The 15,558-nt window shown below is 42.4% G+C and overlaps 1 protein-coding gene across 1 annotated transcript; it reads right to left on the bottom strand.

Annotated features, from left to right (window-relative positions):
• Positions 1-356: 356 nt before the first annotated feature.
• On the bottom strand, positions 357-14,697 carry arr3a (arrestin 3a, retinal (X-arrestin)). Its single transcript, XM_060909571.1, has 15 exons — positions 14,606-14,697; positions 14,369-14,399; positions 14,089-14,149; positions 13,882-13,926; positions 12,796-12,989; positions 6,712-6,774; positions 6,541-6,617; positions 5,918-6,053; positions 4,405-4,489; positions 4,231-4,303; positions 1,448-1,585; positions 1,217-1,300; positions 1,053-1,076; positions 888-937; positions 357-752 (listed from the first exon to the last, which is right to left on the bottom strand). Exons 1-15 carry the CDS (start codon positions 14,695-14,697, stop codon positions 748-750), a joined length of 1,158 nt encoding a protein of 385 aa, XP_060765554.1. The 3' UTR covers positions 357-747.
• Between the last annotated feature and the right edge of the window lie 861 nt (positions 14,698-15,558).

The following is a 15,558-nucleotide window of genomic DNA, read 5'->3' on the forward strand; positions in this document are numbered from 1 at the left end:
GCAGGATAAAGTCAGTTGGAGAGGCAGGGCTGTGGGGGTCTGAGCTTGCTTGACATGAAAAAAAAATTAAAGACTTTGTTTCTACACAGTCTTCTCTGTAGATGTTGAACATCTGTTCACACACATCGGTGATGAAGCTGGCATGACAGCTCAGTCATTTTCTCAGTGTGTGACGAAATCGCCACACACACTGACGCTGTGCTGATGATCAGAACCCGCTCTAACACTAAACTACTTCAGCGTTATCTGATTAACTCTCAGATTAGATTCATCAGTAAAATATAAACATGATTTCACTCAGTTCCTTCTGCATTCACTGAGGATACAAACAAATATAAAGAGCAAGAACACGTGTGTTTAGGGTTTTCTATGTTTTTATTTGGTACTGGGGTATTTCAGTCATCATTTTTATTTCAGCTAAATGAGAAATCACACCAGAATTTTTACTACAATTATAGTCAAAAATATTTTTTTTCTATACAGTCATATTTCACCGTCAGACTTCAATAAAGACAAAAGCACATAAAGATTTATAGGAGAACGTTACACTCTTCAGACTGTGTGTGTGTGTGTGTGTGTGTGTGTGTGTGTGTGTGTGTGTGTGTGTGTGTGTGTGTCCTCTGGTCCTCTGGTACTTCAGTACGGTGGTACTTTAGTGTTTCTGAGGCAACAGAGCTTCTTGTTCTCTCCATGCTGTTGTGTGAGGAAACTACATGAGGGATTTGTGTTCACTCCTGAGCACCTCACTCATGCTGCAGAGATACAGAGAGAGAGATCAGGGATTTGATCTCACAACCTGTTGGACACAAGCTGAGATTCTGCTCACTTTCTCTGTTTTTCTCCAAACAGTTGAATAATGCAAGTAAAATAAACTTGGAGTTGTGTACCTGTGGGTTTGGGTTGCATCAGAGTCAGAGGCAACTCCACTACCACATCACTGAGAGAGAGAGAGAGAGAGAGAGAGAGAGAGAGAGAGGGGGGGGGGGGGATTTAAGGTTGTATTTATTATTGATTGAGGATTTGTTCTTTAATATTAAGATTATAAAGTTTACCTGCCAGTCAGACCTCCCAACAGCCTTAAACACACACACACACACACACACACACACACACACACACACACACACACACACAAAAAAAAACAAAAACATGAAGCATTATTTCAGGAGAATTTATGACATCATTATTAATTGATTATTCAGAGTGAGCGTCTCACCCTCCTCCAGACACCAGCAGATGAACTGTGATTTTATAAAACACCATGATTCCCAAAATCTCTCTGTCCATCCCTGGCTTCAAACTGTACACACACACACACACACACACACACACACACACACACACAGCACATATTAATCACAACAACAACAATAATAATAATAATAATAATAATAATAATAATAATAATACAGCAGTACAGTGTGTGTGTTGGGGGTGAGAGACTGACATGGTGGTGGAGGCCAGGTTTGTGTCCTCGTATTTGAGTTTTCCATCCACAGCGAGTCCTCGTTTCTCTCTGTTCTGAGCCAGAAGCGGTGTGACGCGGAAGACTTTCTCACACATTGAATTTGCCTCCACCGTCTCCCTGTCAGGAGCAAACAAAGAGCCCTCGTTCACTTCCCCTAAACACTCTGAAGACAAGTTACTCTCAGACAAGTTAAACTTGCAACACACTCAGACAACCAGAACAAGAGGAAACACATCTGCAGAGAGCAGGGATTAGTACAAGGGGAAGAGTTGAAATTAGACAGCGTGAAGTGTGGGGACGTTAGAAGGACAGTGAGGACGTTAGAACGACAGTGGGGACGTTAGAACGACAGTGGGGATGTTAGAATGACAGTGGTTACGTTAGAAGGACAGTGGGGACATTAGAATGACAGTGGAGAAGTTAGAAGGACAGTGGGGAAGTTAGAAGGACAGTGTGGATGTTCGAAGGACAGTGGGGACGTTAGAAAGACACTATGGATGTTAGAAAGACAGTGTGGCTGTTAGAAGAACAGTGAGGACATTAGAAGGACCGTGTGGATGTTAGAAGGACAGTGAGGACATTAGAAGGACCGTGTGGATGTTAGAAGAACAGTGAGGACATTAGAAGGACAGTGTGGATGTTAGAAGGACAGTGAGGACGTTAGAACGACAGTGGGGATGTTAGAACGACAGTGGTTACGTTAGAAGGACAGTGGGGACATTAGAATGACAGTGGAGAAGTTAGAAGGACAGTGGGGAAGTTAGAAGGACAGTGTGGATGTTCGAAGGACAGTGGGGACGTTAGAAAGACACTATGGATGTTAGAAAGACAGTGTGGCTGTTAGAAGAACAGTGAGGACATTAGAAGGACAGTGTGGATGTTAGAATGACAGTGGGAATGTTAGAAAGACAGTGGGGACGTTAGAAAGACAGTGAGGATGTTTAAAATACTGTAGGGATGTTAGAAAGACAGTGAGGACATTAGAATGACAGTGGGGATGTGAGAAGGACAGTGGGGACGTTAGAAAGACAGTGGGGACATTAGAAAGACAGTGGGGATGTTAGACAGACAGTGGGGATGTTTAAAAAACTGTAGGGATGTTAGAAAGACAGTGAGGACATTAGAACAACAGTGGGGATGTGAGAAGGACAGTGGGGACGTTAGAAAGACAGTGGGGACATTAGAAAGACAGTGGGGATGTTAGAAAGACAGTGGGGATGTTTAAAAAACTGTAGGGATGTTAGAAAGACAGTGAGGACATTAGAACAACAGTGGGGATGTGAGAAGGACAGTGGGGATGTGAGAAGGACAGTGGGGACGTTAGAAGGACAGTGGGGATGTTAGAAGGACAGTGGGGATGTTAGAAGGACAGTGGGAATGTTAAAAGGACATTGAGGATCTTAGAAAGACATTGTGGATGTTAAGGCCCGGTCCCACTGGCCGATGGACACAAAACGTATGCAAAAAGGACACAGCGGACGAGCAAAATTTCGGGGGTGGCTCTATCCGTTTTCCTCCGCTCCAGAAATGGACAAAATTGGTGAAAATTTGCGAAAACAGAACGGAAAAGAACGGTCGTGGGTAGTATATAGCGGGGATGTTAAACGCATGTTCATAGGAAGCCTAGCGGATGAAAGCGGATGGAAGTGGATGACAGCTCCGAAGGGGTTACCGGTGATAACTGAGAAGCGGACGCATAGCAGAAAGAGCGGACGCATAGCGGATGAAGGGGATGCATCACGTACGCCTAACGGAAACAAAGGGGATGTTGCGCGGATGTATATCGGATGCAGACCGATTGTCCGCTAGGTGTCCTTCTACATACTCTAGACATACTCCAGACATCCTAAATATACGAGATACATCCCAGATATAAACGCTTTGTCCGTTTTGAATACTTTATATACGAGATGCATACGCTTACATCCTTTCTATTTCCGTGCTACTAACGATGAATAGACGTTTCATGTACCTTATCTTTCCTCCCTCTTTCCGTTTTCAGCTGCAGCGGATGTGAGTTGCGAGGATGCCCAGAGGATGCAGAGAGGATACAGCAGACGTTTAACGGATGATAACGGACATAGAACGTTTGTTGCTCGTATATGTCGCGGATTTATATCGTACACGGCGGAAAGTTCATCCGTTCTAAAAGTTTTGTGCAGCTCAAAACTTTTTGCGCGGATGAAATCACAGTGGACGGATGCTCGATGGATAGAGCGTATGAAGCACGTATGCAATGAGTACACAACGGATGCATAGCGTTTTCCAACGGATGGCAAAGATTTTTTTACGTTTTACATCCTCTTTGCATCTGTAAGTGCAGTGGGACCGGGCCTTTAGAAGGACAATGGGGACGTGAGAAGGACAGTGGGGTCGTTAGAAAGACAGTGGGGACATTAGAAGAACAGTGGAGTCGTTAGAAAGACAGTGGGGACATTAGAAGGACAATGGGGACGTGAGAAGGACAGTGGGGTCGTTAGAAAGACAGTGGGGACATTAGAAGGACAGTGGGGACGTTAGAAGGACAGTGGGGACATTAGAAGGACAGTGAGGATGTTTGAAAGATAGTGAGGATGTTAGAAGGACAGTGAGGATGTTAGAATGACAGTGAGGACTTTAAAAGGACAGTGAGGACGTGAGAAGAACAGTGGCGACATTAGAAGGACAGTGGGGACGTTAGAAGGACAGTGAGGATGTGAGAAGGACAGTGGGGATGTTAGATGTATGAACTAATGTGTCAGGGTAAAGTTGTCATTACTCACTCAAAATCTTCTTTCAGGACAGTCTTGACGTATTTATCAGCAGAGTAAAGAACCACGTCTGTCGTCTGGTCAACTGCAAAAATATTATTAAACAATTCAATAAAAAATGTCAAAGCAAATATATCAGTGTGTGTGTGTGTGTGTGTGTGTGTGTGTGTACAGAATTAAACTCACTAGTGATTCTGAATTTATTCACCACTTTGTTGGTGTCGTTCTTCACCTTCACTTTAACAGGAATGGTTTCTCCATGATAATAAATCTGTGAGCAACACGAAGAGAACCTGTTCATTCTCATCGTGTCTCACACACCGTTACACTAAAACACAACACTATTACACCGTTACACTAAAACACAACACTATTACACCGTTACACTAAAACACAACACTATTACACCGTTACACTAAAACACAACACTATTACACCGTTACACTAAAACACAACACTATTACACCGTTACACTAAAACACAACACTATTACACCGTTACACTAAAACACAACACTATTACACCGTTACACTAAAACACAACACTATTACACCGTTACACTAAAACACAACACTATTACACCGTTACACTAAAACACAACACTATTACACCGTTACACTAAAACACACTATTACACCGTTACACTAAAACACAACCCTATTACACCGTTACACTAAAACACAACCCTATTACACCGTTACACTAAAACACAACACTATTACACCGTTACACTAAAACACAACACTATTACACCGTTACACTAAAACACAACACTATTACACCGTTACACTAAAACACAACACTATTACACCGTTACACTAAAACACAACACTATTACACCGTTACACTAAAACACAACCCTATTACACCGTTACACTAAAACACAACACTATTACACCGTTACACTAAAACACAACACTATTACACCGTTACACTAAAACACAACACTATTACACCGTTACACTAAAACACAACACTATTACACCGTTACACTAAAACACAACACTATTACACCGTTACACTAAAACACAACCCTATTACACCGTTACACTAAAACACAACCCTATTACACCGTTACACTAAAACACAACACTATTATACTGTTACACTAAAACACACTATTACACCGTTACACTAAAACACAACACTATTACACCGTTACACTAAAACACAACACTATTACACCGTTACACTAAAACACAACACTATTACACCGTTACACTAAAACACAACCCTATTACACCGTTACACTAAAACACAACACTATTACACCGTTACACTAAAACACAACACTATTACACCGTTACACTAAAACACAACACTATTACACCGTTACACTAAAACACAACACTATTACACCGTTACACTAAAACACAACACTATTACACCGTCACACTAAAACACAACACTATTACACCGTTACACTAAAACACACTATTACACCGTTACACTAAAACACAACCCTATTACACCGTTACACTAAAACACAACACTATTACACCGTTACACTAAAACACAACACTATTACACCGTTACACTAAAACACAACACTATTACACCGTTACACTAAAACACAACACTATTACACCGTTACACTAAAACACAACACTATTACACCGTTACACTAAAACACACTATTACACCGTTACACTAAAACACAACACTATTACACCACTATACTGTGACTCTGAAACCGTACGTCTTTCTCCACAGACGCCTCCAGCAGCAGCGATTTGTCTGACAGCATGAAGCTCTTACAGAGTTCTGCTCTCTGTCCGGCTCCTGTGTTCAACGGCGCAAACTGTGACTTACGGATAATCAGACGGCACGTGTCCCTGAAACACACACACACACACACACACACACACACACACACACACACACACACAAATCACAGATTTTTTCAAAATTACACTTGAATATAATAAACACCTTCTTGTAAATTCAACTCTAAACATTCCTCCAAAAACATTCACACAGCACAGTCTGAGTAAAAACTAGCATAGCGCATGTGTATATTAGCACCAAACTTAGCATATCATCAATAAAATAAATATAGCAGAGATGTTAGCAGACACAATGTCCCAGCAGTGTGAGCATTTTAGTGATCATACACAACGTAAACTGTACATTATTATATGAGCATACAACACTATGTAACTTATCATTCAGCATTAGCTATTAGCATACAGTATATTCAGTCAGTATTAGCAAGGAATGTATTATAAGCACAGCGAGTGTTAGCACAGAACATGAATATATTGTACAGTGTAAATAAATCGGATATAGTGATATTCACGTACGTTATAACATCATACTCACTTTTTACTGATTTTCTCATCTGGATTGTCGGCCTCTTTCGCTACATACGCTTTCACCTCGAAGTCCACACCACAGGGCTGGAAAACAGGAACACATGAGACACATTCACCATCTCGAACTCTGCTGAGGTGTTACATTAATTTCGGATGAATTAGCGAGTGAGTGTTGCACCTTCTTCTCCTGATCGTCAGGTCCAGGCTGGAGCGTGATGGAACACGGAAGATTGGTTGGGATCTGAAACGGAAATAAAACAAGAAGTAAAATTCCATTAGAAAGATAAAACAAACAATCCAGTGGGAAAATGTGTAACTGCAAACACGTGAGTGGGCGTACGACTCGGAATGACTGCTAACATGTGGCTGAAATGATCAGGATAAACCCTTCCAGATGTCTCCTGGTCCCGGTCCTAATGTGTTCTCACACACAAGTTTAATGGAGAGCATGGTTCCTGATGGTTCATGATTATCTTGTTTTATTCTGGTGGTAATCATGAGAAAATGTCTCCTCCCTACTGGGTTCTGGTGGTGTTTAACTAGAGCCAGAGAATATTTAATGGAGATGTTTAGGAACCTGACGGAAACCATTAGAGTCAGGAGAGACATCACTCCACACACCGTCTCATCTCTTATCACCATTTAAACAAGCTGGAGTCCATCCCGTGTGACTTGTTTAATGTTGTTTAAAGCTTTCTTTTTCTCTCCTCCTGTGTAAAGACCACAAGTGGAGACCATCCACATCTGATCTGCTTTAATATCAACAGATCTTCATTTAAGGTACGTGAATCTTTTCATCATGGCACACCTTCAGCCTGTTCAGTGTGCTGAGTGCAGGATGTTTAGTCATTCTTCCTCCGTCACTAGCGATAGCTCTATTAGCTTTACTTGTGATAAGTGCAGATTAGTTAGCTCTCTGACGGAGAAGATTTCAGTGCTAGAAGCGCGTGTCCAGGCTTTAGAGCAGGTTAGTGAGCGTCAGAACAGTGTAGTTTCTGTTAGGGAAAGTCTGGACGCCCTAGGTGGAGTTAGCAATCCCCCAACTCCGGCATTAGAGCCCTTACAGCGGGGTGAATGGGTGACGGCTCGGCGGCATAAGCGTAGAGCCAAAGCTACCGCTGAGGCTCGCCCACGGGAGCACCACTCCTCTCCGCATCACGTGTCGAACAGATTTGCTCTCCTTAGTGATGCACCCACTGAGAAACCTGAAAGAGCTCTGGTTATAGGGGACTCTATCATACGGCACGTGAAATTAGCTCAGCCTTTAGGGGCACCAGCAGCTTTAGTCAGGTGTATACCGGGAGCCAGGGCGCCGGACATAGCAGGTAATCTTAGGGTCCTAGGCAAGCACAGGTTCTCAAAGATAGTTATCCATGCAGGAGCTAATGATATACGCCTTCGTCAGTCTGAGGTTACTAAGAGTAACTTTGTAGAGGTGTTTAAATTAGCAAAGGTGATGTCCGATGCTGTAGTATGCTCTGGCCCCATCCCAATGCGGCGTGGCGATGTAGCTTACAGCAGGTTATGGTCACTGAACTGCTGGCTGTCCAGGTGGTGCTCTGAAAACAGTGTGGGCTTTATAGATAATTGGGCTAATTTTGAGGGCACTGCTGGCCTGTTAGGGCGGGACGGTATCCATCCCACTCGGGAAGGTGCTGCTCTCATTTCCTGCAGCATAGCTCAGTCTCAGAACAGGCCTAGTTAATTTCTGACAATCCAGAGCCAAGGCCAGGGAGCAGACGAACAGGCTAAACCGACTGTCTGCGAGCTGCACAGAGTCGTCACTCAGGGTCCACTACATCGAGACTGTGTCTGTTCCCCGAGCTCAACAAAAAGGTAGAAATTTTCAGAGAGTTTGTTCCAGTAACCTAATCAATATAAAATTAGATCATACTGACTGTACAGCTGCTGCCAGCACCTTTGATCTAAAGGTGGGGCTATTAAATATTAGATCGCTTACATCTAAAGCGCTAATGGTTAATGAACTCATTACTGATCAGGAGTTTAATGTACTTTGTTTACTGAAACATGGATAAAGCCAAATGAATATATAGCATTAAATGAAGCGAGTCCTCCTGGATACAGTTATATACACCAGCCTCGTCTAACTGGCAGAGGAGGAGGCGTCGCGGTTATTTATAACGATTATCTAGGTGTAACACAAAAACCTGGTTATAAATTTAATACATTTGAAGTTCTTCATACTCATATAATGTATGTAGCCTCGAAAAATAAGTCTACCCAGTTAATTCCATTGCTTATTATTTACAGGCCCCCGGGGCCGTATTCTGAGTTTCTTTCTGAATTTGCAGATTTTATCTCAGATCTGGTTATTTCCTTAGACAAAGCTTTAGTTGTTGGAGATTTTAATATTCACTTCGATAACCCAGAAGACCCTTTAAAAACAGCGTTTGTGTCCATTTTAGATTCAGTCGGGATTAAGCAGAATGTCACAGGACCGACCCATAATGGTGGTCACACCCTTGATCTAATACTAACATTCAGATTAAACGTAGACAATATAGTCACACTTCCACAGTCTGAAGTTATCTCAGATCATTATCTCATCTCATTCAAGATATGTCTGAGTAATAATATATGCACCTCACCACGCTACTGTATTAAACGTACTTTCACGTCAACTACTGCACAGAGCTTTATAAATGATCTCCCAGAGTTATCAACTTTGATTGGGTCACTGTCAGCCCCTGCAGAACTCGATCAGGCAACTGAATGCTTAGAGTCAACGTTCCACCATACTTTAGATAATGTAGCTCCTCTGAAAAGGAAAATGGTCAGAGACAAAAAATTAGCACCCTGGTGTAATGATGACACTCGCACATTAAAACAGACCACTCGAAAATTGGAACGTAAATGGCGTCAAACAAAATTGGTAGTGTTCAAATTAGCTTGGAAGGAGAGCTTCCTGAAGTATAGAAAAGCTCTTAGTGCTGCGAGATCAACATATTTCTCCTCCCTAATAGAAGATAACAAAAATAATCCTAGATTCCTATTTAATACTGTAGCAAAATTAACCAGGAATAAGTCCACTATAGACACATGCACACCTGCAGTATGGAGTAGCAACGACTTCATGAATTTTTTTAATGACAAAATTGAGAATATCCGACAAAAAATTCAAACTACTAATTTAAGGTCAGACAATGTAAGTGACCCTGTAGTTAACAATATAACTGTATCAGATCATCAGTTAGAATGTTTTACTCCCCTAAAAGAAACTGAATTACTTTCATTAATCTCGGCATCAAAAGCCTCAACTTGCGTACTAGATCCCTTACCGACACATCTATTCAAACAGATAATACCTGGAGTAATTGAACCGCTTATAAAAATAATAAATTCTTCTCTTATGATTGGCTATGTACCCAAATCCTTTAAACTAGCAGTTATCAAACCCCTGATTAAAAAACCTGACTTTGATCCCTGTCAGCTGTCCAATTATCGGCCAATATCAAACCTCCCCTTTATCTCCAAGATCCTTGAAAAAGCTGTGGCACAGCAGTTATGCTCATATTTACATAGGAATAACATCCATGAAATGTATCAGTCAGGATTTAGACCTCATCATAGCACAGAGACAGCACTGGTTAAAGTAGTAAACGACCTACTGTTGGCGTCTGATCAGGGCTGTCTCATTGCTTGACCCTAGTGCAGCATTTGATACCATTGATCATTCCATTCTTCTGGATAGACTAGAAAATGTTGTGGGAGTTAAGGGAATGGCCCTCTCCTGGCTCAGCTCTTATCTAACTGATCGTTATCAGTATGTTGATATAAATGGTGATATTTCTAGACGTACTGAGGTAAAGTTTGGTGTTCCACAAGGTTCTGTCTTGGGTCCACTGCTTTTTTCTCTATATATGTTCCCTCTGGGCGATATTATTCATAAACATTGTATTAGTTTCCACTGTTATGCTGATGACACACAGCTGTATGTCTCTGCAAAACCTGATGAGAGACACCAGCTTAATAGAACTGAGGAATGTGTTAAGGACATTAGACACTGGATGCTTATTAACTTCCTTCTGCTTAACTCTGACAAGACTGAAGTACTTGTACTCGGACCACATACAGCTAGAAGTAAGTTTTCTGATTACACAGTGACTCTGGATGGCCTTTCTGTTTCTTCACGTGCAGCAGTAAAAGACCTCGGAGTGATTATTGACCCCAGTCTTTCATTCGAAACTCACATTGATAACATCACCCGGATAGCTTTCTTTCATCTCAGAAATATTGCAAAGATAAGAAATTTAATGTCACTACATGACGCAGAAAAACTAGTCCATGCTTTCGTTCCCTCCAGGTTGGATTATTGTAATGCCTTACTGTCTGGATGTTCCAATAAGTGCATAAACAAGCTCCAGTTAGTTCAAAATGCAGCAGCAAGAGTCCTTACTAGAACTAGAAAATATGACCCCATCACCCCTGTCTTATCCACACTGCATTGGCTCCCAATCAAATTTCATACTGATTATAAAATACTACTATTGACCTTTAAAGCACTGAATGGTCTTGCACCACAGTACCTGAGCGAACTTCTGCTCCTCTATGATCCGCCACGCCTACTTAGATCAAAAGGTGCAGGCTATCTGCTGGTACCTCGTATAGTGAAGGCTACATCAGGGGGCAGAGCCTTTTCTTACAAAGCCCCACAGTTATGGAACAGCCTTCCAAGTAGTGTTCGGGAATCAGACACAGTCTCAGCGTTTAAGTCTCGGCTGAAAACATATCTGTTTAGTCAAGCCTTGTGTTAATGGTGTTTATGAGGTAAAGGAGTAGATCTGGAGGGTCCTCAGACAGAGTGTTTGGTAAACTGGGATGTATGGATGCTGTCAGTCCCCACTCGCTTGCTCACTCGAGTTTGTTGATGGTGTAGTGGCTGCTGCTTTATGTCCCGGGGCCCCTCATGCCTGTGTTACCTTCTGGCTCTCTCCTTTTAGTTATGCTGTCATAGTTAGTTGCCGGAGTCCCTGCTTGTACTCAGTGCAATATGTATACTGTTCCTACTTATTCAGGTGACATTGGGCATACCTAACAACCTGTGTTTTCTTTCCCTCCCCCCCACCCCAAATCTGTTCCTCTGAGTTATATGGAGTCAACAGGAAATCTTTTGGTGGAGAGGGTGGAGACCTCGACTGGCTATCGTAGCCTGCAGGGAATCGGCCGTCAGACTTCTGTCGCATGTCCCAGACCCGGTGAAATGTAACTGAATTGTCTTGGCCAGCCCTAAGGGTCCCATCTGCATCTCATCATTGCTGAGGAGTGTGCTCCCATCACCCAATCAAGCATCCAGCCAGAGCAGGTCATGATATTTTTTACCATATTAACATGCCATTGTTGTGTGTTATGCCTGATGTAAAGACTCTCGTCTCTGCGAGTCTACCACACAGATTTAATACTTGTCATTTTTAGGGCATACCTAACAACCTGTGTTTTCTTTCTCCCCCCCCCCCCCCCCCCAATCTGTCCCTCTGAGTTACATGTTGATCCTGGGATTGAGATGCTGGCCTCTTCTGCCCCTCGGACCTGCTTGATCCATCCTGGTGCCCTGTGTCTGGTCGGAGTTTTATCGCCCCACTCCTGTGAAGGACGGCCCCATGAGGACAGTTGAGGGTTATACCTGTTAAAACTGTTAATATTATAGTCAGGCTGTCTGTTGTTGCCCAAATGAGGATGGGTTCCCTTTTGAGTCTGTTTCCTCTCGAGGTTTCTTCCTCATGTCGTCTGAGGGAGTTTTTCCTTGCCACCGTCGCCACAGGCTTGCTCATTGGGGATAGATTAGGGATAAAATTAGCTCATGTTTTAAGTCGTTCAAATTCTGTAAAGCTGCTTTGCGACAATGTTTATTGTTAAAAGCGCTATACAAATAAACTTGATTTGATTTGATTTTGATTTGTGTGTGGAGTTTGCATGTTCTCCCCGTGTCCGCGTGGGTTTCCTCCGGGTGCTCCGGTTTCCCCCACAGTCCAAAGACATGCAGGTTAGGTTAACTGGTGACTCTAAATTGAGCGTAGGTGTGAATGTGAGTGTGAATGGTTGTCTGTGTCTATGTGTCAGCCCTGTGATGACCTGGCGACTTGTCCAGGGTGAACCCCGCCTTTCACCCGTAGTCAGCTGGGATAGGATCCAGCTCGCCTGCGACCCTGTAGAAGGATAAAGCGGCTAGAGATAATGAGATGAGATAATGAGATGAGATTTGTGTGTGTGTGGGTGTGTGTGGGTCTGTTTGTGTGTGTCATACATCGAAAGTGAAGGCGTACGCCTGCTCTCCAGCTTTCTTCAGCAGTATGTTGTGCATGTCAGTGAGTTTTGGTTTGTGTTCAGCCTCAGGATAAATCTGAATGCGATGAATCCAGATGTCCTTCCTGAAAATCAGCCCGATCACATCCAGGTCCTCATTACCATAACGAAATGCACAGCACAGCTGAACCCACACTGTACACACACACACACACACACACACACACACACACACACACACACACACAGACAATAAATCAGTGAAAATGAATAAGTGAAAGCTCACTGTTTTTTACACACTCAGGTCCAACAGTACTAAACTGAGAAGGAACTCTCCTCCTCCTCTCTGAGGTGGAACCATAAAGTGGACATGTTTTGTACCTGTAGTGTGTTACATTGGTGTTTTTATATCACCTGTAAGCATGAAAATGCCTTTAAAGATAATGTAAGTCACAGAGCTGGACCACACACACTGCTGCTGTAGCTTTCATCAGCGTTCTGAGTGAAGACATCGATGTAAATTGAAATAAACACACTGCAGGTACAAAATACGGCCACGTGTTGTTTCCACCACAGACAGAAGTTCAGCTTGTTACATTTAATTCAAAGGGCCGGATTAACTAATGGGTTTGGGCACAAATCCTCTTTTGGTGTTTAAAATTGACGGGATTTACTGAAGATCTGCAGTGCAGAGTTAGCGATGGAACAGCGTGGTTATTTTTGTGGCTGACCTCATTACATTTGTATTTAGAGGAGGTTCCCTTTTGGAGTGCAAAGTTTGGGGAGGAGAATATTTAAATGAATCACACAACATGATTTACTGAGGTTTTTACAAAGTCAGTTTCCTGTTAATTGCTCCATTATTTAATGCCAAGAAGGCAAATCTTAACTTTAACCCCTGACACTGATCATGTTGAGAGAGAGATACAGAGAGAGAGAGAGAGAGAGAGACTATAGGAGTGTCTGACTAATGCAGCCAGAGACAGACTGTGCACACACACACACACACACACACACACACACACACACACACACACACACACACCTTATTTTGTGTTAATGAAGTATAATACAAAGCGTTTATCACCTTTCCTGTCCCCCAGGTCTTTAGGGTCGAGCTTCACCACACCCTCTGCAAGAAACACACACACACACACACACACACACACACACACACACACACACACACACACACATAGTCTTAGTAAAACCCATGATACACATTTATTTATTTATTTATTTTATTTATTTATTTTTTACACTTTACTCAGTTTCAGATTGATTTGTTTCTCACCGACAGGCTCCACACTGTCCACGTTATCAATATAATCTCTCTTTCCCAGGTACAGAGTGAGCTGAACACACACACACACACACACACACACACACACACACACACACACACACACACACACACACACACACACACACAGGTGAATCTCAGTAAATTCAAATATTATTTTGCAGTAAGTTTTTGCTCAATACAAATTCATTTAAACTGATGATTGTAGTGAAATAATTAGATTTTGAACAGTCTCATCTCACGATGTGGATCAGAGAGAGGAGCGACTCACCTGACCGTTCCCACTGGTCTTCTTGAAAACCCTGAAACAAATAAACAAACAAATAAATAAATAAATACAACCCCAATTCCAAAAAAGTTGGTCTGCTGTGTAAAACATAAACACACTGTAGTGATTTGCAAATCTTTCTGACCGACACTCCCACTGATTTACAGCTTTATCACAAAGTGCTGAACCACGCCCCGTCCTTGCATTACTGAACCTTTCCAATGACCACTGAACCTGTACCTGTTCACCTGGAGAATGTTCCAAACAGGTGATTTTTGAGTGTTCCACAACTTCCCCAGGTTTTTGTTTCCCCAGTTCTCTTTTTTGGACATTTTTCAGGAATCAGATTCAGAATAAGTTTATCTCATCTCATTATCTGTAGCCGCTTTATCCTTCTACAGGGTCGCAGGCAAGCTGGAGCCTATCCCAGCTGACTACGGGTGAAAGGCGGGGTTCACCCTGGACAAGTCGCCAGGTCATCACAGGGCTGACACATAGACACAGACAACCATTCACACTCACATTCACACCTACGCTCAATTTAGAGTCACCAGTTAACCTAACCTGCATGTCTTTGGACTGTGGGGGAAACCGGAGCACCCGGAGGAAACCCACGCGGACACGGGGAGAACATGCAAACTCCGCACAGAAAGGCCCTCGCCGGCCACGGGGCTCGAACCCGGACCTTCTTGCTGTGAGGCAACAGCGCTAACCACTACACCACCGTGCCGCCCCGAATAAGTTTATATTTACAAAAAAAACAATCAGGTTTATCAGTTTGAGCATTAAATATCTTGTCTTTGTATTAGATTCAGTTGAATGTTGGTCAAAAAGGATTTGCAAATCATTGCATTCTGTTTTTATTTACATTTACCACAGAGTCCTGACTTTTCTGGAATCAGAGTTGTCGAGAGATAAACTGATTAAAACTCATCACATGCTCAGTGTTGTTCTTACAGATTAAATAAATACATTTCTGTACAAACTCTTCATATAAAAGTGTGTAAACTGTGGATCAGTTATAAAGGCAGAGTGTATGTGTCAGTGTGAGCATTCTCTACTCACTTGTCCATGTTTCCTGACTCACAGAATAATTATCTGTAAAATATTTTCAGTGTTATTTACATTTCTGGACATAAATCTATAAAGTAACATCAGAGACGGAGCAGATGGCTGAATGTGTGTGTGTGTGT

This window comes from Neoarius graeffei, chromosome 25 (genome assembly GCF_027579695.1).
Source record: "Neoarius graeffei isolate fNeoGra1 chromosome 25, fNeoGra1.pri, whole genome shotgun sequence".
Classification (NCBI taxonomy): Eukaryota; Metazoa; Chordata; class Actinopteri; order Siluriformes; family Ariidae; genus Neoarius; species Neoarius graeffei.

Coding starts and splice junctions, on each gene's coding strand:
- arr3a (XM_060909571.1), bottom strand. CDS start 14,697: ATGTCCAAAAAAGAGAACTGGGGAAACAAAAACCTGGGGAAGTTGTGG. Junction 14,150..14,368: donor AGACCAGTGGGAACGGTCAG/GTGAGTCGCTCC, acceptor GTGTGTGTTCAG/CTCACTCTGTACCTGGGAAA. Junction 6,054..6,540: donor GATGAGAAAATCAGTAAAAA/GTGAGTATGATG, acceptor TGTGTGTTTCAG/GGACACGTGCCGTCTGATTA.